Genomic DNA, 25,775 nt, shown 5'->3' with positions numbered 1-25,775 from the left:
TCCTGATGGCAGGTTCTCCAACAGTGCAGAAAATGTCCACCTATTTGGAGAAATCCAGGGAGCATATGTGCGTGTGTGGGTGCGTGCAGCTCTGCTGGTCTCCATGTTTCCTTTGTGTTTTTGTAAAGTGAGACGCCGTTCGGCAGTTTCCCCTCACAGACTTTCGCAGTTTCCTGTGAAGACGCGCATCGGGGAGGCGGGACGCGTGGCGACACTTTGCACGGGGAGCCGTGGGACGTGTGGCGGGAAGAGCCGTCACGCACGCGCGTGCAGGGGTGCGGGGGCTCAGCGGGGCTCTGTGCATTGTCTCCTATCTGGACTCGTCGCCGCTCCTTTGTGATGGCAGCTGAGACGCAGCAGGGCTCCACCCCCCCCGCTGTTACCATGGAGCACAAAGCATTCTGCCTCGCAGGTAGGGCGGCCCACACCTGCGTCTGTCTGTCTGTCTGCCCGCGTCTGTCTGCTCAGCGCCGGCAGGAGTCGGGACTCCTGTTTCTCTTTATTTAAAGTGAGATAAGCTCATTTAAATGACTTCAGTTCCGCTCCCCGTGTCCGTTCGCTCGGGACCCTCTGCTCGACGCGGCCGCCACCATATGCTGCTCACCCGGCCTGGTCCGTTTTGTTGACCCAAGTCAGTGGCGCGTGCGAGAGCACACCACAGCTACACCCATTGTGGGATTGATAAACCCTCAATCCCATGTCGACCACAAACGGTTTGTAGGAATTTACATTTCGCATGTATTTCTCCCTGCGCTCCAGTGACCGTTTGCTGAAACGTGTTCTGAGTGCTCAGTGACGCGTCTCAGTAGTGCTTCTTCCACTTCAGTTTCACACTTTTAGGAAATCCCAGTGCATTTTTCAAAATAGCCAGTGAGGAAATGAAGTGAAATAAAACGGGTTAAACGAGACAGAAGGTTTTGCTATCCTCGTGCACATACCTTGCATGTGTGCATCAGCCTTCTTTTAAACAATCTCTGTGCAAGCTGCAAGATAAACTGCGTCTCGCTCGGTCCACGCTTCTTATAGATCATAAACCACAAGACAAATGCTGACAATCATTAGCAAACAAATACCCCTTCACAGCATATTCATGGAGTCTTGCAAACTATCAAAATGCACTGCAGCAATATGAGTGAGCGGTAATGATCACATTATGATCATTATATGCTTTTTGCTCTATATTTTGCACAAATATTATTTTCTCCACAAACTGATTTTCTGAGTCAGGCCATTTCACCTGCAGGAATAGACACGTCACACAAGCAACCAACATCCTTTCAGTGTTTATTGCATTATTTGATTGATACACAAGTGCTCCGAAGCAGTGCTCCAAGTTATTTTAATAATTTAATGGTAATTTTACTTTAGTTTCAGTGCAAATACACATAGCAAACACACGATACCATTTTTGAGCATTTTATTCATTTTTGCTCATCCTATCAACACTTCAACAATGCACAATTATCTGGGGGAAAACCACTCATTTTTACACAACCAATCATGCCGGAAAGGCGGGAGGGAATTATCCTGACTGATGTGAGTCTGTGCGGCGCTCCTCTGGGCACGAGCGCGGCAGACTCTGCCGCAGAAACACATTTGTTGCCTTTTCATTAGCGTACAGAATGATAAAAGGTGAGCTCGCAGGAAGTGCTGCTATAAATAAGGCTTTTAACGCCGGCAGAGTCAAAGTTGACACTCCCTCCACCCCGACGCACAGGGGCACCCCCGCAATCACGTCACCCGCCATGGAATTCATTTCCATTTCATTGTTTAAAAGTGCAGAACGCACACGCGTGAGGTTCAAGGCTGGAGGACCTCGTGAGGAAGACATTCGCTCCCACACTGTACTGTCCCCGTAGCCACACACCCCCACATGACGCCCCCCCACCCGCCCCCGCCCCCCCAACACCTGTCCCCACATGCCCCCCCATTTCCTGCTGTCATTACTTGAAGAAGCTGGGAGATTAAAGAAAGAGAAACAAAAAACCTTCCAATATGCGTAGAGCACGAAGACAACAAGCGGCCTGACTAGGTTTCCTGTTTTAGTGGAACCACTCTATGCTGAAAACGCACCACATCCAGAATGTGCTCCATGTACAGTCATGTTGGAGCAGGAAGGAAGTAGGCTGCTCTATAAATGTAGAAAATCTCCTTTTGGAATGCAAACAATCAGGTGTACTGGCTTCAGCTTCTATATCTGTGAGTGCTCTGTTCACAGAGGCATGAGACCAGCTATTTCTGTACCAAACATGAAATAAAACAAGGGTCTGCACTGAGCATAGATATGCTATATACCTGTTGCCTCACAGGAGCTGGAAATGATCACAAAAGTCAAAAGGGCAAAGCTTTGTTTCTTAAATTTCTCCATTTTACACACAAAAGGCGAAAGTGCAGACGAGCTCCCTCCCCAGACGGACACGGGCCTACATGCTCGTGGGCACTTTCGCCGTCCTGTTCTTCGCAGGAATCCCTGTCTTCTGATACTCCAGCTTCTCTTTGATGTACTGCTGCTTGCACTCTTCGAAAAATGCTGGATCTCTGTAACTGAAGGAACAGGGAAATATAGGGCAATTAAATCTGTGAAATCTTGAAAGACATTAAATATAACTGAATACGGCTAAAACCTGTACAACACTTGTCATTTCACAACAGGTTAGGGTTCAGCCATTGTGTAAAGTCCTGCAAAGTGGAAAGTATCCTGTATACCTAGTTTAACATCAGCATACTTCAGCAGTAACCCTGGGACAGTGTTTAAGTTGATGGAAGCACCAACAACATATCAAATTAATGACCCTCCTAAAATAGAATTAAACTTCATATAGGGCCTGTTTATAGTATCATTACATAATGTCATAGTTCATATACTGTATATTTGATGTGTTTTGCCATTGAAAATAATAGAAACAGCCTTTTCCAACTCCAGGTCTGAGTATTATCATTTTATTTTTTAGATTTCTGGACACGTTGCGATGTGCTCTGGGAGGGCTTGTAATTAGTTGGGAAAACATGCGCGAGGAGGATGAGAAATGGGTCATTAGCACACTCCCCTGTTCTCCCCAGCCTCTCTGAGCTGTCCCTGATTCACCCTCCTCTCTGCGCGAGCGTCCCTCGCAGCCACGCCGCCGTTTGGCCTGGCGCGGCACCGACACGGCGTCCGCTAGGGCTCGGTGCCACGGCCGTCACTGTAACGGGGCGGCCCAGGCGTCAACCGAGAGCGCAAACAGAAGAGCGGAAACCGCGGCGGTCTGGCACAGAGAGCCTGCCGCTGTCTTACCAGGGTTATCGCAACACGTCTGAACTCTCACCTCAGTGACACTTTCCTGGATAGATAAAGGCTGAATAAAACGCACTGACATCCATGGGTTCCCAAACTTTGTCTCAAGCCCCGCAAATTTAAAAATAATAAAAAAAAGGGCTTATGACACCCTTTCCCAGCACCCACGAGAGATTTCACTGGAATGGCTATTTAACACACTAAGATGCACGTCTAGAACAGCATGTCACATTAAGGATCTAGAGCTATATGAATTTAGCTAATAAATATGTAATGAATGAAATATCATAACGTTACCAAGAATGTGTGATGATTTGGATGAGGCTCATTTTAAGTGAAATGTTCACTTATGAGATATGCAAGCATAAACATTATGTATTGAGTAATACGAAAAGGCAGTACGGTGTTCCACGCAGCTTCACTCACTGAGCAGTTAGGCACTCCTTCATCGCGGCGTTCTGCTCCCGGCATTTCAACACCATCAGGAACCCGCTTTCCTTACAGCAGTGGGTGAAAGCTGGAACAGAGAGCGACAGGCACAGGTCACTGGTGTGGGGGCAGTGGGGATTGTCCACAGACTGTGCTACAACGTGCCACCCGCACCAAGGAACAGGCAGGGTAGCCACAGCCACCCCCGACCACAAAAAAAGAATAAAAATAAAAAATTGCTTAAGAAAAAAAAAAAGTACCAGCACATAGCTTATCAGCAAGGGTTTCTGTTCACACGTATACAGAACCGTGCTTCCATATTTGGCTGTGGCCTACTCTGGACTGTAGTCAGGCACCATTAAAAATACCAACCCTGGGTAGAGCCTGCCTGCCTATTAACGTGTGTATCCACAGCCAAGTCATCTGCCAACTGTACTCACAGGCACAAAATGAGGAAGCGCTCCTATAATTACCACGTATTAAAAGAACACTATTCAACTCTCAACAGATCTTTTTTTTGTTACTATGATACCTGTGTGTTTGTGAGACTGCCTTTTCATTCCACATTTACCATTTCTGTTAAATAAGTGGTATCTCCCACATCAGTCCTGGAGAGAGCCATGAACTTTCTGTACTTCTTCTGAAGATAACAGAGGTGGGGGTGCATGCTGTACATTTACGGTACGAGTAAACAGACATAAGAGAAAAGCCTGTTCAGTCCATGCAGATCTCGGCAGAGATGCTGTGCCGTTACCTGGTTACCTGAAAGCAGGGAATCTCTGGCAGTCTAAATATGGATGTGTAAACAGAATATTCTTAAATTTGAAAATATTTGCCATTTTCCTGTGCTATTCCTTCATGGACCCATAGGGGACCCTTTAACCCCGGTTTTCTTAGTTTTAGATCATCAAACCCTTTTCCGTTTCACTGAGACAGAAAGTACAGCAAGTCTTCAGCTTCCCCTATTACTTTAAAAGTGTTCTTCGGAGTGGTGGATGATTCTGAGGCATAATTAGGTATTATAACTTCATTAAAAGATGATGCTCATGCACTCTATCTTGCAAAAACTTTGCTTTCAAATCAGTTATTCCAGTGTCTTTAAACAGTTAAAAGCTCTCTAGCTTCTTCAGCCATATCCAGCACTAGATGGGCAAAACTTAAACCCTTTCCCCTTCAGAAATGTTTAGTGAAACGTCCTGCAGAGGTGCGGGGTGGGGGTCACACCGGGGCCGGAGGCACGCCAGCGTCTGCGGCGGCGAACGCGGGGGTCTGAGGGGAATCCGAGGAGCACCCGTCCTCACCCGCGGACCCGCGGGCCCAGGCGGCGAAATGAAAGGCTGCGCAAACACAGCTCTATTTACAAACGCCGCGCGCGCCCGCAAAGGCGAGGAAGAGAGCGGGAGGAAGGACGGCCCGGCCAGCGCCGCCCCGCTAAAAGCTAGAGGACAGTCAAGTGCTCCAGCCCTGAAAGAGAAACACCGCCGCCGCCGCCGCCGCCACAAATGAGGCCCTTTCACAAAGTCGAGGACAAAAAGAACAAGTGTAATGGCAGAGAAGGGCGAAGCGCAGAGAGGGAGAGACAAAAGGCCGGGCCGCTTCTCCTCTAATGGCCCTCGGGCCGCGGGGCCCTTTCAGACGAAGAAGGGAGTCGGGGGCCAGCTTGTTTCAGCGCGAAAAGAGGTGTTGAGGGACGCGGTCCTGCCGCTGTTAGCGAGGTCTTTGTCGCGCGGTAATTAGCTCCCTTTCTTCCGCGACTCGCGGAGCCATAAATAATAATTGTTATTTTGATCATTATCATCATCGTCATTATACGAACTCTTTCATTTGTTTGCAGGAGGGACCGCAAATTCCGCAAAACCAATTTCAGGAGTCAGGACTCTGCGACTAATCTAATTAAAACCCACCGGCAACTCCATTACCGCCACGCTCGGGTGCGGAGCGGCGTCCGCCCCGCGGAATGCTCAAGCGCTCGAACGCAGGGCCCGAGGTTCCCGCGGAGACACGGCGGGAACGTCAGCGTCCGCGACGCTCACCGCAGACCTGCTGCTGCAGCAGTCATGGACCTGCGTCTGCAATCGCAAGGCCGTGCGTCTGTACTGAGGAAGGCTCGTATTTGTTTTTAATAACAAACTCCCAACTTTTCTTTATTTTCTAGTTTGGAATGTCCAGCATGAAACTATGGTAACGGGCAGGCTGAGAGTGTGACTCGCTACCCCACAAACCCCCGCATACACAGAACCCCGCTCACGGGGGGGGGGGGTAGCGGCATCGTTCCCCCCGGCTCCGCGCGGCGCCCCGAGGAGCGGAGACACCTGAGGACACGCAGCGATGGGGCGGGGGCGGGGCGGGGGCGGAGGAGAATAAGAGGCGCTCCAGGCGTACCGGCTCGCCTCCGCGGGGGTCCCGCGCCGCGGGGCGCCCCCTGGCCCAGCCCCGGATTGGTGCAGGAGGCGCGAAGGGGTGTGTGTGGGGGGGGGGAGCACAAAAGGAGTCCTGGCTGGCATCGCTGGTCCGAGTGCGGAGGGATCCCAGCCCTGCCTCTGAAAGCCATCATTAGAATGTGACAAAAGTGCCTGGGGCGGCGCAGACACACAATAATCAATAGTGCTGGAGCGGGGGGGGGCACCGGCCGGCCTGAGCGCACACACGCCCCCCCGCTGCTTTCATTACCGCTGCGCGCCTCTCTCCATTAACGGCATCAGAGCCGGGAGCAGCAGCACAAAGCGCGGAATGGAGAGAGAGAGAGAGAGACGGGCACAGATCAACCCCACTGCTCATTAGCAAATGGTAATCAGCAGTCAAGGGCTTCGGCTGCACCCTTCGCCTTACAGAACGCCGCATGCCAATTTGCTCCTCTCATTCACTCAGGAGCGCGCTCCCTCGCTCCCCTTCTCCCCGGCGGGCCCGTCTGGAGGAGCGGGAGCGGGAGCGGGGGGGAGACATTCGCTGGGACGCGGGCGAGGGGAGCGCCGGCGCCGCTCTCCAGGTCACGCGCCCGTCCTCTTAATTAGAGCGGCTGCGGCTGACTGCGGCCCTGAAAGGCAGGTCTCCATGTTTGTTTTCCAACTCAATGGAGTTAGCGCAGGTCTGGCCTTTTCCAGCTCCAACTGCAACAGACGACCAAAAACATATACAAAAACGAGCGCGTACGCACACACACACACACGCACACACACGCACACACACACAATAGACACAAAACACAACCTTGGCTTTTGGACATACATGAAGAGGGAAGACTGGAAGCTATCAAGCCTGCAGTTTTGGGTTGCTGTGGGACAGTAGCATATTTCATCCATATACACAGCACCACCCACCCCCCACCCCCACAAGTTAAGGGACACCCTCCCCTACAGCCTCTCAGTGTGTAAAAAGTCTCTAATTAACACCTCTTCATACGACACCAATGAACACAGAATTAGCCGTTTATTTTATTGATTTCCTTAAGAGACCAGTCCCAGCAGTCCACCCTGCTGTACACAAACATCGAGCTCGCTAAGCTCAAATCGCCCATACAACATTCGCCCTCTTTGAAAAGCCATCAAAGAGCTAGGGAAGGAGAAAAGCGTGTGTGTGCGCGCGCGCGCGTGTGTGTTAATGAGCGAGCGGAGTTAAGTGAAGGAGAGAGTGGGGCTCGGAGGAGATGCTAGGATGGGAGTGAAGCTGATCTGTATGGCAGACACTCTGCCCAGGGCCTGAGCTGGTAGGGCTCTAAGCACACAGCTCCTCTAAAGCTGTGGACTATAAAGGCCCCTCACATACACCAATCTGATCAATACTGTAACAGGTTACAGACATTCAGGGGTGTGCTGGCCTGATCTGATCAATACTGTAACAGGTTACAGGAATTCAGGGGTGAGGTGGCCTGATCTGATTAATACTGTACGGTTACGATTCAGGGTGAGGTGGCTGATCTGTATCTGTATACGGTTAGAAGGGATTCAGGGTGAGGTGGCCTGATCTGATTAATACTGTAACAGGTAGCAGAATTCAGGGTGAGGTGGCCTGATCTGATTAATACTGTAACAGGTTACAGGAATTCAGGGGTGAGGTGGCCTGATCTGATCAATACTGTTACAGGTTACAGGAATTCAGGGGTGAGGTGGCCTGATCTGATTAATACTGTAACAGGTTACAGGAATTCAGGGGTGAGGTGGCCTGATCTGATTAATACTGTAACAGGTTACAGGAATTCAGGGGTGAGGTGGCCTGATCTGATCAATACTGTAACATGTTACAGACATTCAGGGGTGAGGTGGCCTGATCCGATCAATACTGTAACATGTTACAGACATTCAGGGGTGAGGTGGCCTGATCCGATCAATACTGTAACATGTTACAGACATTCAGGGGTGAGGTGGCCTGATCTGATCAATACCGTAACAGGTTACAGGAATCCAGAGGTGTGCTGGCCTGATCTGATCAATACTTGTAACATAACACAGGGGTCTGTAACCCTGGTCCTGGAAAGCCACATACTTTTTATTTTCACCTTAAAATCAGCATCTAGTTCAGACCAAAGTAACCAGGTGAAGTGAGTCAACTGTGTCATCAACTGCTCCAAAGTTGATGACACAAACTGCTCCAGCGACAGACACACAGAGGGTGGGAATGAATGGCTGTTAGGCATGCAGACAATATGGCTCCCAGCTGTGGCACCCTGCTCCACGAACGCAGACACACTTACGCCCGCTTTGTGACACTGCACCCACAAAGAAGCAAACTGCAAGACGCCAACACAACAGCTCCCCAACCAGCTAAACTTGCAGCAGCCAGCACACAAACAATATCCCCATATTTTTAAGGCCTACCTACTATCAAGGTCCCATTTTCAGATCATGACTATTTGCAGACAGCAGACGCAGCGTGCGTGAACTCAATATTTCGATGATCTGCTCACGTGCAAAACACGCTGCCCGAAACAAACGGAAAAACAGGGCTGAGGAGGCGCTCAAAGAAAGGCTGCAGCGCGAGCCGGAGCCTGATGGTGTGAAACCAAAACGAATCTGAGATGCGGAGAGTCACTTTGATGGCAGGTGAAGTGCGCGGGGCGCTGCGTAGGTCTGGAACAGGTGTGACAGGTGTTCTCGTCTGAGAGGGGCCGGGTCTGAGAGCTCACACCTGGGCAAACTCTCACAGACTGCACACCATTCAGCCCGAACGTGCACTTTCACCACCCACAACTCTAACTACGCAAGTGTACTGGGGGGGGGCAGGGGGGGGTTCATAAATTGTTCAAAGACGTACGTACAGCACGGTACACAAACCCTAATGACGGCGCTCACGGGGCCCTCCGAGCTGCTCAGGGCTCGCTCTTCTCAGAGTGCAGGAGAGGGTCCTTGCGACACGTAGCCAAACCTCAGGGCGCACTTGCAGCTGGCCTCCTGAGCTGCACGTGAAGCGCCTTCCTATGACTCACGTCAGTGCGAGCCCGACGCAGACCACAGTGTGAAAAGAAGAGGCGGCGGCGTGCCTCGGGGGAGGGCGAGCGCTCGTCTGCGCCTTCCTGCGCCGGGGCTGCAGAGAGCAGCGCGGTGCGAGCGCAACGGCGGCTACGACTGCCCGCTCCACACCGAGAGGAGGAGAATACAATAATACAATAAAAACAACAGCGTAATGACGGGAGGTCAAACAGAGCCACATGCCTACTATAGCACACACTGAGCTTGTGGCTATCAGAGACAGCGCTTCATGGTCAAAAGGTGGAATCTGAATTGCAAACAGACCTATCCGGCCTAGTCTGGTGCAACGGCAGTCAGCAGCCAGAGCGTGCGCTCTGCTCCCCGCATCAGCCGAAAGCCGTTTCCGGAACAGGCACGAAACGCGAACCAAAATGAATTCAGACACGTGAAAATGGCAGCCGGTCCAAATGAATTTTATATATCATATCACACAGAGCAGCAGGGTGTGTGAACCGCAAACCATTAGCTAGTGAGCCTTGGACTTCCTGTCCATAGTACAGCCACAGCTCTGTGTAACTTGTGAGATATCTACATTGTTGTTTTACTCAGAAAATGGCACTCTTAGATTGAAAATCACCTCTTGTCCCTTCAGGAGAATGTCAGATGGAATTACGCAATCCTGCAGATTCAGACAGGAAGTCCACGGACACTAATAGTAATGTAGACACACAATTCATAAGAATTACACCTGAAACAAGTGGGTACTGCGATGTGAACCCAAAAAGTTCCACGCCTGAAAACAAAAGCAGATACTATGCAAAATCATTTTTATGAAGTACCCCGCCCGTGTAAATAGTACTGCTCCAGCTACTTTGAGCCAGGGCCCTCACCAATAACCCGACATTTCTGAGAACAAGGCCCCGCCCACCACGCTCTGATGTTTATAAGTTCACTCCCCTCGGCCTCCTCCTCCATCCACCCACACGGCGGCCATGCTGGCACCCGTGCCCGCTCCCCTCCCCCTCGGCGGCCACGTTGGCACGCGCGCCAGCGGACCAGCTTGCTGCCCAGCTCTGAGTCCGGTCAGCATTTGGATGGGCGAGGGCCAAGCCCATGGCCCAAACTGAAGCCAGGGTCTCAGTGGGACGCCCCCTCTCAGGCCCGGCCCCAGCGTGGGGCGAGGACGCACGGTCGAGCGCAAGACGGGCCCATCTGCCCCGCTCCCCCCCCTCCGCTCCGTTCGCCACATTATGTAAATGACCAACTGCCACCCCCGAGGGGAACATGCCGATCTCCTATGAGAGGTTACAAAAAAGACTGCTCACTGACTGCACCCTTTTAAAAAAAAAAAAGTCTTATTTGTGATATCATGTCCAGGCCATAGCCTTCCCATCCCCTACAGTGAGGTCTTTTTTACTGCTGTGATGTCACAGCACTGTTCTGCAATGAATCCCCTCCCCCAGAATGAAACATGGTCAAAGAGCATTCAGAAACTTTCTGAGAGTGTACGAATGCACTCCGATTTTATACTCAGCCCCGCCCTGCTCGCTCTGATACATAAAAATCGAACACTTTTCTTATGAATATTCATGAATTACATATTTGGCTCACCTGCGCAACTGACCACAGACTGCCCCCTGCTGAGTTTCTCAATGAATATTAATAAGGAACTGCACTCATGCAATTTAAGGGAGAGCACTGGTCAAATTTCTACGCTTGCTACTGCCCCCTTTTTCCATAGCACAGTGCTTTATCACAGACAGATCAGACACCATGTTCCGCATTTTTTCCTAACCACCTCGGGTTCCATTCTTATCTTGCACCCTCTGTTATTTTAAAAACAGAAAACAGGCACCTTCTTCTTGTGACAATGTTTCCTTCCATAAATACATACTTGCTTTTATTCCCCCCCAAGACACTTGGTGCTGAACAAAAATTAGATTTGGCATTGAATAAAAATAAATTCCTTAAGCTCACACATCCGAAGCACGAACTCCGAGCTCCTGCCTCTCACCCGAGCCGCATGACAAAGGAGCGGCCTTAAAATATCCCTCATCCTGCAGCGCGTCCCGCACACAGAAGGGCTGTGGCTCTGCCTGCTCTTCCTCAGCACAGCTCTTCCTCAGCACAGCTCTGCCTGCTCTTCCTCAGCACAGCTCTGCCTGCTCTTCCTCAGCACAGCTCTGCCTGCTCTTCCTCAGCACAGCTCTGCCTGCTCTTCCTCAGTACAGCTCTGCCTGCTCTTCCTCAGTACAGCTCTTCCTCAGCACAGCTCTCCCTCAGCACAGTGCTACCTGCTCTTCCTCAGCACAGCTCTGCCTGCTCTTCCTCAGCACAGCTCTGCTTGCTCTTCCTCAGCACAGCTCTGCCTGCTCTTCCTCAGTACAGCTTTCCCTGCTCTTCCTCAGCACAGCTCTGCCTGCTCTTCCTTAGCACAGCTCTGCCTGCTCTTCCTCAGCACAGCTCTGCCTGCTCTTCCTCAGCACAGCTCTGCCTGCTCTTCCTCAGCACAGCTCTGCCTGCTCTTCCTCAGCACAGCTCTGCCTGCTCTTCCTCAGTACAGCTCTGCCTGCTCTTCCTCAGTACAGCTCTTCCTCAGCACAGCTCTCCCAGCTCTTCCTCAGCACAGTGCTACCTGCTCTTCCTCAGCACAGCTCTGCCTGCTCTTCCTCAGCACAGCTCTGCTTGCTCTTCCTCAGCACAGCTCTGCCTGCTCTTCCTCAGTACAGCTTTCCCTGCTCTTCCTCAGCACAGCTCTGCCTGCTCTTCCTCAGCACAGCTCTGCCTGCTCTTCCTTAGCACAGCTCTGCCTGCTCTTCCTCAGCACAGCTCTGCCTGCTCTTCCTCAGCACAGCTCTGCCTGCTCTTCCTCAGCACAGCTCTGCCTGCTCTTCCTCAGCACAGCTCTCCCTGCTCTTCCTCAGTACAGAGAGACAGCCGTTCCTGAGGCCGGACGCCTGGCCAAGCAGAACACACCATCATGAGGGATACGCTCCACTCAGGAGCAAACACATGAAATAATAATCATCATCATCAAATGTTCAAAGACTTACTGTTCAGTGGAGAGGTGAATGCTAAAAGTGATGCATTTCATGCACCGTTGATGCTGTAAAGTAGCCTTTTCATTTATAATTTTTGCCAGTTAAACTTATAAGTAAAGCTATAGTGAGCCTCTAGATTGCTCAAATGCTTGAACTTGATTGCAGTTTGTGCTTGTGCTATATTGTAAAACAGGAAGGTATAAGCCTGCCAATATGGCCCAGCCAAATACCGTAAAGTGTTGCTGATATTAACCATTTTATTATAGCTACTAAAATCACCCGAACAATTTCCATATGATGCGTTCATAGTGTCACCTGTGCACATGTGACCAGAGAAGCTGCACTGCAGTGACACCACGTTAAAAAAAGAATTAACATCATTCATAAACGGCCGAGAAACACGAGTTCAGGTTCCTTGTTTTGGTGTTGATGGGAACTCGTCGTGCGCTCATACAGTCGACTGGGAAAGCAGCTTACTGCTGCAATTAAACAAATCGGCCACACGTTTTACATAAAAGCCCTTGTTACTGAGGTAAAAGGAAGCTGTAGACAGGCTCCATGACCTTTGACCTCAACAGGGCCCATGAGAGTCAAGGCTGCAGCTACAGCAGGAAGGTTCCGACAATTACCAGGCCCAGCGAGCCTTGATGTTACACGTCGCGCGCGAGGACTGGTAAGCCAGGGCTTCGCGGAAACCTTTCTCAAAACCAGACCACAACTACAGGGCCATTCCTGCAGCCTCTTCGCTCTGCAGTACGTTCCCCACTGCTTTGTAGCGCTGAACAGTGGTTGGTCACAGCCTGCCGTGGAGTTGGGTGGGGGGGTCACAGGTACGAACAGCGCGCTGAAGCTGCCTCAGAAAAACAAAAAGCGGGGCCGGGGCAGAGGCGAGGTGTGAAGAGGAGGGGGGAGAGGGGGGTTTCCACTCACTTCTCACACCAAGTGGCGCTTCGCTTTCGTGCATGCTCCTGCGGTGGCGGGGTACTGAAGGGGACAGGGTGGCCGCTGCCATGCTACCACCTCCGCATCAGAATGTGCCAGCAGGGCACTTTCACCCTTTCATCTCTGCTCACAACGAGCTGTCTGTCAGATACCATGCAAATGCCGAGAGAGGCACAGACAGGAGAAAGCAACAGTGCGATGGCGAAACAGCAGCTTCATGATTCTGCCCACAGTGCAACCACCTTTCCATAACAAAATATAAAACGTTTGTAATTAAACCACGATGGGCTGAATTTGCCCCCATTAGTTGGAGCAAAAGTGTTCATGATTTCATCACTTTATTTGCATTTTAGAAGTTGTTCTCTAACCTAAATGGTGGCGGTGGCCTTTCAGTGTTATGTGATTCGGTATAACAGTTTCAGTTCTGCTTCTCCTTTTCTGTTGGAGGTGTGAACATCAGAAGTGGTCAAAAAGAGAAGTTCCATGCAAAAAGAAGAAGTCAACTGGCCATATTCAATTTTAAGAGGGGGCAAAATGTTCAAGTTTTCTAATTTGGACTGATCTAGCCAACGGGCTTCAAATGAAATCTATTTATTCCATCTGTTTTTTGATAGTCTATGGGCAGTGACACTTTTATCCACTGAGGAATACATTCGCAAACACAACCCACAAAAAATGGGGTTTCGTCAGCCTGTTTAAAATATATGATTTTTTTTAACTTGCTTATTTGTTGGGAGGATGAAGAAGAGGCTACACTGCTGTCAGTGCATAAGCATATTTTTAGTTTTAGGCGATATTCATATGAAACATACAGCATCTGGATTGAGACTTTGGACACAACGGTAAAAATGAACTTTGTGTTCCGCACAGCTGCGGCCCGAGCGCGAGGAGCAGTGCTACATGGCGGACGCTCCCTGCCTTGTGATAGCCAATTAAGAACTGGGGGCGAAGGAGAAAGTCCTCCCTCCAAACGGAGCACGCAGGACTAAAAGCATCGTGCTCTCGCTTCATGGAGAACAATGCAGAGTTGGGTCTTTCAGTGCACACCCCAGCTGTCATTACCTGAGGGTGTGGATGTATGTGTGTGTGTGTGTGTGTGTGTGTGTGTGGAGGGGGGTTAAAGGTTTTAAACCCATTCCATCTTTACAGGCCCCCCCGTTGACCTTCTCTCGGCCCCCAGCCGTCCGCCCCGCGTGTACAGGGGGCACAAAGAGAAACTAATTAACCCAAAGCAATGAGATCATCGTCAGGCGGGGCACCCGAGCAGGGCCCGGCACATCGGGTAAACAAACGAGCGTCGCCGTCCCCGTCCGCTAATTACCGCTGCTGCCCGCGACAATGGGGGCCCGCTCCACCCCGCCAAAGTGATTTCTTTCTCCAGCGCTAAAAAGAGGGGGCGAGCGGGGCGGGGGGAGAGGGAGAGGCGTGGGGCGCGGACCCCTCGAGGCACGGCTCTCATCTCGTCCCGTCTCAATGCCGGAGGAGGGCGTGGACGCCCCGAACATCAAACCCAGAGCGGGAGACGGGGATTTGTGATTACTACACTGTTCCCAGTAAAGGCGTTAACACTACAAACAGCCTGGGCTCTACACATACCTCCAACAGCACGAGAACGCCAAGAGAAGGGCCCCATTCATGTTGACTTTGTGAATACGGACTTTCATTACGATTTGAAACTGGACACAAAGGCTTGTGCATGCACATAGAGCTTGGTTTTAGTGGCACTTGGCTGTCTAGCATTGAGTTTCCCCCCGTCTGTACTGCAGTTGCTTCTATGGTTCATTTCTCCCGTATCCAGCTCCTGCTCAACAACACTCCATAATGCAATGGTGGAAAATGCCGATGTTGCCTCTCAAAAAGAACAGATAGGAGGGTATCAGAAGTGCACTTTATCTCAGTGTTTTAATACTAACAAACAACGTTATAAAAGAAAGAAATGATCTTTGAACGGCGACAGTCATTGACTTCACAGTTGGCACAAATGCCTGAGGAGGACTGATCACAAATCTGAAAACAAAGAAGTGTTTACTTTAACTGTTCAAGAATGGCTCCCTTTTTACTTTTGAGGACTACTGGACTCAGTGATTTGCTGATTGTGTTTTATCACTCAAAGGAAATCAATGACCAATGTATACAGATTTAATGTCAACAATTACTTTGACTGCTTATCAAAAAAATATATATATATATTTTTTTTTTTTTGGATAGCACATTTGTCACAACACACTTTACAATGAGCCCTGGCGTAAACCCCCACAAACACAAGCCTAGGGTGACAGTGGAAAGTAAAAACTCCCTGGGTGGCACAGAGAGAAAGAAACCTTGGGAGGACCCTGGCAACCAAGCAATGATTGCCTAAAGCCAAATCATTGCATCCACGCAACCGATTCTAGTCTTACAATAAGAACAAAATTGGTGCGATTTCACAAACAATTGTTAAATTAAACAGCAGTAGCTGCCCTTGGGAGTAGGAAGCAATAACAATTTTAGTTCATCGTCCTACTGTGTAAAATATATACACATCTCCTTAGGAGAATGTTGTCAAAACAATTCATTTATAGTAGCAGAGGAATTAAAAATCTAAAAACGCACAACATAACATTGACTGCATTGGCTGTTCTAGTATTGAACTGCATTATCTTATAACTTTTTTAGTGTCAGTATTTCGTGTCGAATTGGGGCTCCACCTGAAATTACATTTAAGGGAAAGAGAAGTACTGTATAATTAATATAACAGCGCTGGCCACTGCATTTTAAAGGAGCAGCACATTAGAGAGAGCAAGTGAAGATAAGCAGAGGGCGTTCATCACAACTTTCAGCAGGGCTCAGAAACGCGACTGTATCTGAAGTGCGAAAATTGTGGCAGGCCTGCTCTTACAAATGCTTACGATTAAGAAATACTGAGACCACATTTTCCTCTTTTGCACCCAACTAATTTATTCCTTAGGTCCACTTCACATGCCTGCCCATGTACAGTGAGTTCATGTTTGGGACAATTACTTTTTTTTTTTTTTACCTCTCTTGATTTCAACATTTCAGATTTGTAATCAAACAATTCACATGTAGTTAAAGTGCAGATTCTCAGCTTTGATTAAATGATTTTGTTTTCAGCATATAGAGATTACGGCACTTTTTATACACAGTCCCCCTTTTTCAGGGCACTGTGTTTGGGACTAATGGCTTCACAGCTGTATCTGATTAGTCTGGTGTGTTCAATTGCTTCCTTAGTTTGGGTATATGAACTTTCAACGCCCAGTCCTGATTCTAGTGTTTTGATTTCCTTTGGAGTCTGCTATTTGTGTTTGTCAACATGAGTATCAGAGTTGTGCCAATTAAAGCCAAGGAATCCATTATGAGTTTGAGAATAAGAAAATAAAAACAGACATGGACCAAACCTTACTTAAATCAACTGGAACATTTTTTAGAAGAAAGAGAGCACTGGCGAGCTCAGTAATTGAAAAGAGCCTGGTAGGCCAAAGAAGATATAAATATAAAATGTGCAGTCATTTCTACATGGTGACACCCATGTGTCTTCATACCCTAAAATAAAAGCTGAGAATGTGCACTTTCACCACATGTGAACTCTGATTACAAATCTAAAATTGCAGAGTACAAAGACAACACAAGGTCATAGGTCTTCATCCCAAACATTACAGAGTTCACTGTATGTCTTTCTGTATGTGGTAAGACCTGGGGCTCCATGGTCATCTGACTGGGGTTCAAATCCGGAGTACAGCTCTTCCTTTTGTCTTCTTCCAGTCTGAATTTTAAGAGGAGCTATGGTCTGTGATGCAGCCTACACCTGGAACCCTTCCAATGTCAACTGGACAAATTAACTAATTTGTCAAAACATAGTTGAGCAAATAAATTGAAAAACAGTCAAACAACTGTACTTCCTCCATTACAGAGACCGTTGATCACTAAAACTAAAATAATATTTATTTGTACGTCTTCTTCTTCAACTTACAAGGCCTACCCAGGTGGAGCTCATTTTCCTGAACTTGAACTGAACTTTTCCTGAACGCATTTACCCGTTTGTCCACCTCACAAGTCACCCATCTCACATAAGTGTTCATCATGCTTACCGCTCTGTGAAGCTTTGGTACACACTGGGTCTGCAGTTGCCCCACAATTCAGGGCCCCTTTAAGATTCAAAGTTTCTGCCTTATCAACTGACCACTTCTGCAGTGCTCATCTGCACCATCAGAGCAGCGGGGTGACATCTGACCTGTATACGCGGGGAGTCACACACTCCACGCATGCTTCCTACCTTCCACCGTTTCCACACAGCGCTCCTTGGCCTTCTCCCGCATCAGTTTGGGGATGAGCACGTCCACCTCCACATGCCGCAGGAACGGCTCCTCTGGAGGACAGAGACAAAGTCATTACCATGACTACCAGGTCAAAAGGTTGCCAGATGAGCAGTACTGGCCTGGTAATGGATCATTTGTTTGCTTATGTGTACACGGATTTTCCAAATATGTCACATTTTGTATGGAGCCTTGTATGAAGTGATGACACTGTTTCAGCATGCCCTTGAATCTGACCAACCGCAAAGTGGCTGAATTTAATTTCTCCTTGACTTTTCCCACACAACTGTACTTGTCCTAGTTCAAACTTGCAATGTTTTTTTATGATTTACTTACAGGTAAAAAAGCAGAAATACATAGTGAAATAAAATTTACCAAATCTTTTAGAAACTCCTTATCACAAACTTTCACGGCTGGCAAATATACAACTTTTTGCTTGCCTTCTGGAAACAACAGTGCAACAGGGCTCCCCTGAAACATTACTGATATGGGGCACTGAACTGATTTTGGGTTCACATTCAGATCATGTCCACCTCTAGACTAATTCACAGGGTCCACAGGCTCGGGTCTACCCTTTGGGGTATACCCTGGAGTCTATTGGGATAGGCTGGTTTCAGCCTCCAGCAAAACACTCCTGAGGCCCTGTGTAGCAGATGCACACTTGTGGGACCTCCCATCTCTCTGACCCCCCACCTTCCAATCACTGTGTGGGAAAAAGCTATTATGCCACAGTCCCAGCAGGTCTACATCACCCATCCGTGAATAACCTGGTGGAGACGATGTCACACAGCCACTGGGTCCCCGAGCATGGCTTTGTACATTAGCAGCCCAGAGACACAGAGTTACTCAGGAAAAAACCACCAACTGGGTCACAACTGAGGTCAGGTGACTGGAAGCAGGGGGGGATTATACCCCACCAGCTAAATTTCTACACTTCACTCAAAAAGCAACATAAGGTTCACTTCAGCCTCAGCTGAGAACATGAACAGAAGCATAAAAACATCTAAATTAAACCTGATGCTTAGATGGGATTCGAACACATAGAAACAAACCAATTTAAGCTTACATGTATGACATGAAAATAACATATAATTATCTATATGAAGTACTTTTCATATGCTATCCTTAAAGAGCGATAACATTACCGAGGCAGCTACACAAAATGAGGTTAAGCACATTAGCGGGATCCTTGGTGCAGACAGTATTGAATATATAGACACAACAAAAACAAAATGCCAAAAGCCTCAGCTGTGCTGATTGCAGCATCTATGTGCTGTTTTTCCAGTGAGGCTCTCCTCCGGTTGGACACAGGGCAGATAGCCAAACTTCTTCCTGTCAAGGACATTAGCCAAAGCTCGGTTAAGCTAGCAACAATTAGACTTCGAAGTTTGCTTATAACAATCCATTACCATGCGTCGCTACTTTGATTAAGGGGTCAGCGTTGCCACGATGACCACCCAGAAAACAAAACGTTTTTAACCATACGCATGGAGATACTTTTCCCAGGTAACGTTATCCTGCTGGCTTACTAACACTGTCATAAAAAAATATATTACCTCGCTATCATGGTAAGATAGCACGTTAACAAGGTACCGTAGAGGCTAAAACGTTACAACGTGTCCTTGACAATCGTAGTAACTTTGCAACCGCACAAACTGCAAAATTGTATCTGACAGTATTAGCAGCATCTGAACAAGCCACAGACAAGGCACTAGCTACAAACATGACAAAACGGACTCAGACAGAATGACTGGGTTTGTGTTACTGTCGCTATGATTCTCACCTTGGCTAGCAAGCTAGCTACCGTATTACCACTAGCTAGTTTAACTGTTCCCAAGGACCCAGGCAATTTTGACACCCTTTAGCATGGGCAATCAAACAGAAATAGCCAGTTAGTGAGTTATGCTCATTTGAAATGATCACCCACGAAATAAGTTTACCATGCAGGTAAATGTAGCTAACAACATGCAAAGTTCTACTAGATTGGGATAGCCCTAACTAACTAATGTGATTGCTACATTTAGTTAGCGTTAGCTAAGTTAGCACTGTGAAAACCACGCGTATCGATTTGACTGCCGTAACAGTTAATGTTGACAGCATCAGAGACTCGTGTGTGTACAAAATCTAATACTTTGTGTCGTACGATCTTCACGTCCATATAATACCTTTTTCAGGTGATTCCATGAAAAAAGATAGGCGTATTTCTCAAGAATTAGAAAACCACACAAGTTGCCTGCGATGACCCTTTACAAAACCCGCCCCGCTAAAACGTACTTCCGGATATAGAACCAACCACTGTTAAGCAAGCTCAGGGGGTATCAGGAGCATATCAGGAGTAGGTCAATCCTTCATTTTTAAGAAGTCTGCTGCTGACTACTAGCCTACTACTAGTAGTAGTAATAAGAAGAGGAAAAAGAGGAGTTATTATAATTATAAATATTATCTATGTTGTTGTTATTTTTATTATTATTTATTATATATTATTATTATTATTATTATGTTTTGAGACATCATGGTTTATTTACAGCACTTTGCAGAAAATACTTCTGATAATATACATAAGTAAACAGTGAATAATAAAATTGTTAATAATAGCCACATAGACTGACATCCTTTCATATGATTGATTCCTTTCATATGATTGTTGATTGATGATTGATTTGGGAAAGCGGTCACAGTAACAAAAAGTGTAAGGATCACAATGTAGAAAGTACCATGGGAGGAGATCAAACACCCACCTGGTCTGGGGGATTTGTACATGGGCTGAGTGTTGGCTGCCATGCAGACTGCATCACACTTCTTGTCATACCTGCATTTTTTTTTTTATTGGCTGTTCAGTGAAAGCTTGATATTTTGTTATATTAAGTATTAAACAGAAGACCAGATAACTTGTGTGCTTATCATTCATTCATGGTGATGGATAATGCCTTCACAGTAACTGGCATAGTTGTGTGAATGGCAGTGTTGCCTATTACTGAATTCATCGGTCTTGTAGATACAGGGCCACTGCCTGAACTTTGTCAGTAAGCATTTGACATGTTTGCAGACTCCTTGCAGGAAGCCATGTGAATCCTCAGGAAGTCCCACAAGTTGCTTTGATCTTTCAGCAAGAGATGCGTCCTCCATCGATGCCCTCTGAAGCTGTGTACCACCAGCTCATAATTTAGGCAAAAAAGGTTTTGAGATTATTAATTTCCCATTTAAGATGTGCTGTGGTACGTGAAATGGGAAGATGCACACCAAAATACACTATAATCACTGGTTGACTCATGTAATCAATAAACCTGGGTCAGTCAAACAATACAAATGATCTGACAGTCTTTTATAGGAATGATAAAAGATGATGGATGTCTGTAAACTGCAGAGTAAAATTCTTTCTAAAATTAAAAATGTAACATGACCTGTCATACACCTGTCCAAGGTACTCTTCTGTACTTAAGTTACCCCATGTGAGATTTGGAGCAGAAATTATGGAGAAACATCTGTTTATAGCTCTCATCCTGAAAAAAAAATTAATCAAAAAAGTATGTTCAAACACTTTTGAATTCAGAGCTGGTGGTCACTACTTGTTTTGGGGGTAGTGATTCCCATGAACATTTACAGAATGTGTAAGTTTAGTATAAGTCACACTAGAAAAGATCTTCTTCTTGCAACTAAATTGTGCAAAGTTCCTTTAGTATCTGTGAGCCTAATCTGTTTTCTTTGGGCAAACTGTCAGTGTCATGACCACATGACAAAAGGCTTTACCTTTCTCAAGCAGGTGTCTGAAGATGAAAAAATTCAACATTTGTCTATGTTTGCTCCATTAATGGTAGCTCTTTTAAGTTCAATGGAAACATAATTTTTTTGTACATTTTAAAACATAATACGGTATACTATGAGATTATGACCAAATGGTATTTTACAGGACTATCTTCCCATATTGTCAAAATACTTTATATGAATAAAGTTTATAATCCATATTCTAATCATATTCTATTTTAAGGATGAGTGCATGTTTTTTATTACAAAACATTATTGGGAAATACATTTATTGAAAGCATTCTGTGATACTGTTTGAAGAATATGACCAGAAGAGTAATATCACTAGAGGGGTAATAGTAATGGCCATGGCATGGATTATAAAAATGCAAATAAGTTATGGAGCACTGTTAATTGTGTTTTGTGGGAAGGAGGCCATTTCTACATACAGTTGGCCATGACCATCTGTCACTCTCACTGTCTGTCTATTTATTTATTGAGAGCATGTATCAATGCAAGCATGGTATGTACAGTACAAAGTGTATAATTCCTCTGACAAAATGCAAGCCACCATTTCAAGATCAGGGAAGATCACAATCGACATTTTCTGTCTCATTAACTTATTTTTTACAGGTGCATCAGAGAGTTTAAGGTCAACAGAAAAATAGTTCTTAAGGCTTGAAGAACACAAATCAGGTGCGAGACAGAGATGAAAGAAGGAAAGAGGGGAAGATCAAAGAGAGGAATGGAAAGGAGGACACCGAAACCTCAGGCCTGTCTGACAGTCGGTCTCGACAGCACACCTGTAGAGCAGAGCCCAGACCCACAGTCACCTCTCTCACAAAATCACACGCAAAGAAAAAAATATATAATGCACAGGTGTTTCACCTCCTTCTAAACAATGTGAGCGAAGATGCTTGGGATTCTAAAAAGACAGTAAAGACTTTGACCAACCTGTCTGACACATCTTGCACTAAAGGTGTGCTCGATTGAGGGAGGAGCATTATTTTGCTACCTGCAAAACCCCAAAGTCTAGCCATTGTCTAACCAAAGTCTAACCATCACCATTATGAATTCAAGTTTTTCTGTGTGACCCCCAAACATAACCTGATTAAAATAGTTTCCTGCATACACACAAAAAAACTGTGGCACATTACAAATAAACAATCCATAATCTTGAATGGTATATTTCTTCTGTTTTAGATAAATATTATTCTTCCTATTATTCATAGTTTCTTTCTTATTATTTTATTTTTAGTGAGTTGATCAGGTATATGACTTTTAAATACTGTTGATAAAATCATACTCTTTTCTCATTCTGTTTTTGCAGCATGATTTATTTGAGACCACCTTAAATCAAAATTTAAATCCATCTGCTAATCTGAAATATTAGTAGAAACATTGAAAAAGCTTGCATTCCCTGTTAGCTGTTTTTCCTAGTAACATGGCTGTCAGAATTACAATTCTGTGTTGTAATTTATTATTTACCAGCCAGAAACTGATTAAATTTAATTTCAGCAAGATTTCAACATTTAAATTCAGCAAGGACATGAATAGCATAACTGAAAAAAAATGAAACATTTGTACTAGGCCCACAGTTAACCATTTCTGAGAGCATTTGATGTGTTATCTTAGCTTATTTTTTAAAAATGTTTGTTTTATCTACCCGGTGCAGTTCACACAGACATTAAATACAAAAACAAAGCGTTTGAACTCTGTGTGGGAGGTCTAAAACCACAGTAGACAGCAGCTTGGTAGAAACCTGGTCCTCTGTGCTGACTATCTGAACAAGATTTTCACGTTCTATTCCATAATGTTTGAAGAACAAAGTAATGTAATGTATTGAACAATTTCATAAAAACTGGCAGTGAATACTTCTTGTCCAATGTCCAGTGAAAGTGTTTCTTAATGAATTAAACTAATCTTGATCTTGATGGATCTTTGAATAATTTAGACCACAGTTTTATGCCATAGCATATTCAATGTTATTAAATTTTAGTACAGCCATCATCACACACAATTATATCACCACAGGTAATACTTGTAATACAACCTGGATTTAAATTTTATTGGTCAATATGATTATTTTTATTTCCTATTTCTTTTTTCATCTGTGGCAGTGATTAGTTGACATCATTTTGAGGTGTAGTTAACATTTTTGATCATTAACTTTCACTGGCTAAATGAAAGCCCTTTTCCTGATTTTTGCTTACCCCCCAGTGCTGTGCACAGAACAGTAACAATGAGTCTCCCCTGAGGATCCCCAAGAGATCTGGATCCTCATTCGTTCTGCGCGTTCTGCCTGAGGGCTCCTCGCAACTTCTATTTCTTACCCTTCTGAACTTCCAGAGCTGAAAATGAGAATTTCTAAATGAGACACCCAAACCTGACATGTCCCCGACCTCCGACTTCACACCTCCTGCTTGAGAGAGAGAGAGAGATAGAGAGAGAGAGAGAGAGAGAGAGAGGAAAGGCATCAGCCATTATCACCGCACTATGCTGATGTACAATATTCACTTTATAAGACGGCAGCTAGGAATTTTCTCCAAAGAGGGTATGTCCAGGGGAGAGGTTTCCTTGGTCATAAAAAGCACATTATCAGTCGGCACTGTAAGGACCAAAGAACTTTAGGGCTATCCACTTGGTGTAGGCCTCAAACATTGTACTAACCACACTTTGAGATCAATAATACCCCCCAAAAAGGAAGCAAATTAAATGCCAGAAAATGTACATACAGTAAGCAAGTTTAAAGCTTTTTTAAGCCATTTTACACTCTATTGCAGCCTGTTGAACAGGTTTTTGAGAGCAGCACAAGGAAATTTTTGTGTTTCTCTAGTTTTTTGATACTTTTAACACTAGGAGTTACAGAACTACATTTTATGGAATTTCCATGAATATGAATTCCCAGAAACGAGTGAAAGGACAACATGATTTCTCTGAAATGACAGAATGTGATCATGCCTTCTTGAAACCTTCTGTGGGTTTCACCCACCTTAACAGTGGGGTTCGGGGCTGGTACAGTCAGCAATTAAACAAATTATTAGTGACGCCATTTTTTTATTCTCCTCAGAGAGGCCATGCATATGCTTATTTCCTCTCTATGACAGAACAAGCTGGCATCATCCGATATCTACTAATTTGCCCTTAATATGAGGGTCTGGGTTATAGGAGGGCATGCACTCATGTTATGGGGATGACCTTTAAAGAGTCAGGGCCTTGTCAGCCAATCAGATTGAGGTGATGAAAGGGTTCTGACTGTAATTAGGTTGCTACAAATCAGTCCCATTGTGGGTCTTACCGTTGTGTAATTACAATGGATGCCTACATCCATTTTAATTAATGTGACACTCTTTATCCAAGAGGCAATGATAATGAGCAACATTAACCATGGCCTTTTGACATGGAACTGTCACTCTTTTTGTCCTTCGTTGTTTTTATTGCCATAGCTTACATGCTTATTACAGTAATCAGTGTCACTGTATACGTTTACCTTGTATAGTTTTTTTTTCTATGGGAATAATATGCACACACACAAGAAAATGAGAAAAAAGCATAATTTCACAGCATCCTGGGGCAAGATGAACTCCCCTGTGATCTGCCCTTGTTCCTGTAGAATCCCGGAGTCATACAGAGCAAGGTGCTTAAATCATTTTATATCATCAAAGGAGAAAAGGGAACTTATCTCTGTATAACATTAGTACCAACATACCAGCCCTATCAAATAAATGTAACTAAGCTTCCACAGCTGAATGGCTATTTCTGCTCTGGCAAATACTCTAGTTTGTTTGGAAACAGTGTTACTGTTGACAGTTTTTTTGTACAAATCTCTAAAATATTGCATGAATTCTTTTACATTATTTTCCTATGTAATATGGGGTTTTTGAATTATGAACAATCAAAATGTTGATCCATCTGGTCAGTTCTGGTTTCGCCAGATTGAGAGGCAGAAATTCAAAATGAAACCTTTTTTTGCAATGGACCTCCTTGATGGTTAGGTTTAAACTGGTCTTTCTCAGACAAACACACACGTGCACACTTTTTGTTTTGTTTGGACAACTGTTGCAAACACTATAATGAAACGAAATGCAGGTACTTCCAGCCCAATATGGTGACAGGCAGCAAGCTCACTCGGCAGATGGTGGCTGGAATAATGGAGCATATAACTAGAAAGAGAAAGAGGATGACGTTATGTAATGGAGGGGATATAGCCTACAAATAATGAATTGGATCATATAAACATCTTGCACAGGACTGATCATAGAGGCAGTGTCTAGAGTTCTGGAGAATGTTGGCAGCCCTCTCCCCCACCAAATCATGTGAGTCCATTTAGCATTCATATATATTTCCCTGACCAGTGATGACAGTACCCCTTCACTCCTGCAGACTGTTAAGAATATGCAGAAGGCTGGTATGTCAGTATGTGTGACGCTGTGCTTCATCGGTCAGTGTGCTTAGTGTTGGTGGGCTTAGCAATGTGTTGTGCTTAGTTTGTCAGCAGGCTTAGATTGTGCACTCTTGATGGGCACTCCAATGACAGAGGATTTTTTATTTGTGGAAAGGTGATAAATCTCTGCTCTGTCAACCAAAGCTGTGGCATGCAGCTTCGACATGGCAGATGAAAGGCTGCCATGCTCAG

The 25,775-nt window shown here is 45.9% G+C and overlaps 1 protein-coding gene and 1 long non-coding RNA gene across 3 annotated transcripts; one reads left to right on the top strand and one right to left on the bottom strand.

Annotated features, from left to right (window-relative positions):
- Nucleotides 1–1,267: 1,267 nt before the first annotated feature.
- cmc1 (C-x(9)-C motif containing 1) lies at nt 1,268–19,723 on the bottom strand. 2 transcript variants are annotated; one of them, XM_064343753.1, is made up of 4 exons: nt 19,564–19,723; nt 17,359–17,451; nt 3,701–3,791; nt 1,268–2,544 (listed from the first exon to the last, which is right to left on the bottom strand). In XM_064343753.1, exons 1-4 carry the CDS (start codon nt 19,580–19,582, stop codon nt 2,424–2,426), a joined length of 324 nt encoding a protein of 107 aa, XP_064199823.1. In that variant the 5' UTR covers nt 19,583–19,723; the 3' UTR covers nt 1,268–2,423. The 2 variants fall into 2 exon arrangements, with proteins under 2 accessions (XP_064199823.1, XP_064199814.1); XM_064343744.1 differs by lacking the exon at nt 19,564–19,723 and adding an exon at nt 18,544–18,715.
- Nucleotides 18,758–22,320, top strand: LOC135259387 (uncharacterized). The gene is made up of 2 exons (XR_010331261.1): nt 18,758–18,904; nt 21,773–22,320. It is a non-coding gene; the product is annotated as an uncharacterized LOC135259387 (long non-coding RNA).
- The last annotated feature ends 3,455 nt before the right edge of the window (nt 22,321–25,775 follow it).

The sequence above is a fragment of the Anguilla rostrata genome, chromosome 1 (assembly GCF_018555375.3).
Source record: "Anguilla rostrata isolate EN2019 chromosome 1, ASM1855537v3, whole genome shotgun sequence".
NCBI lineage: Eukaryota > Metazoa > Chordata > Actinopteri > Anguilliformes > Anguillidae > Anguilla > Anguilla rostrata.
This window is presented reverse-complemented; position numbering and strand designations above follow the sequence as displayed.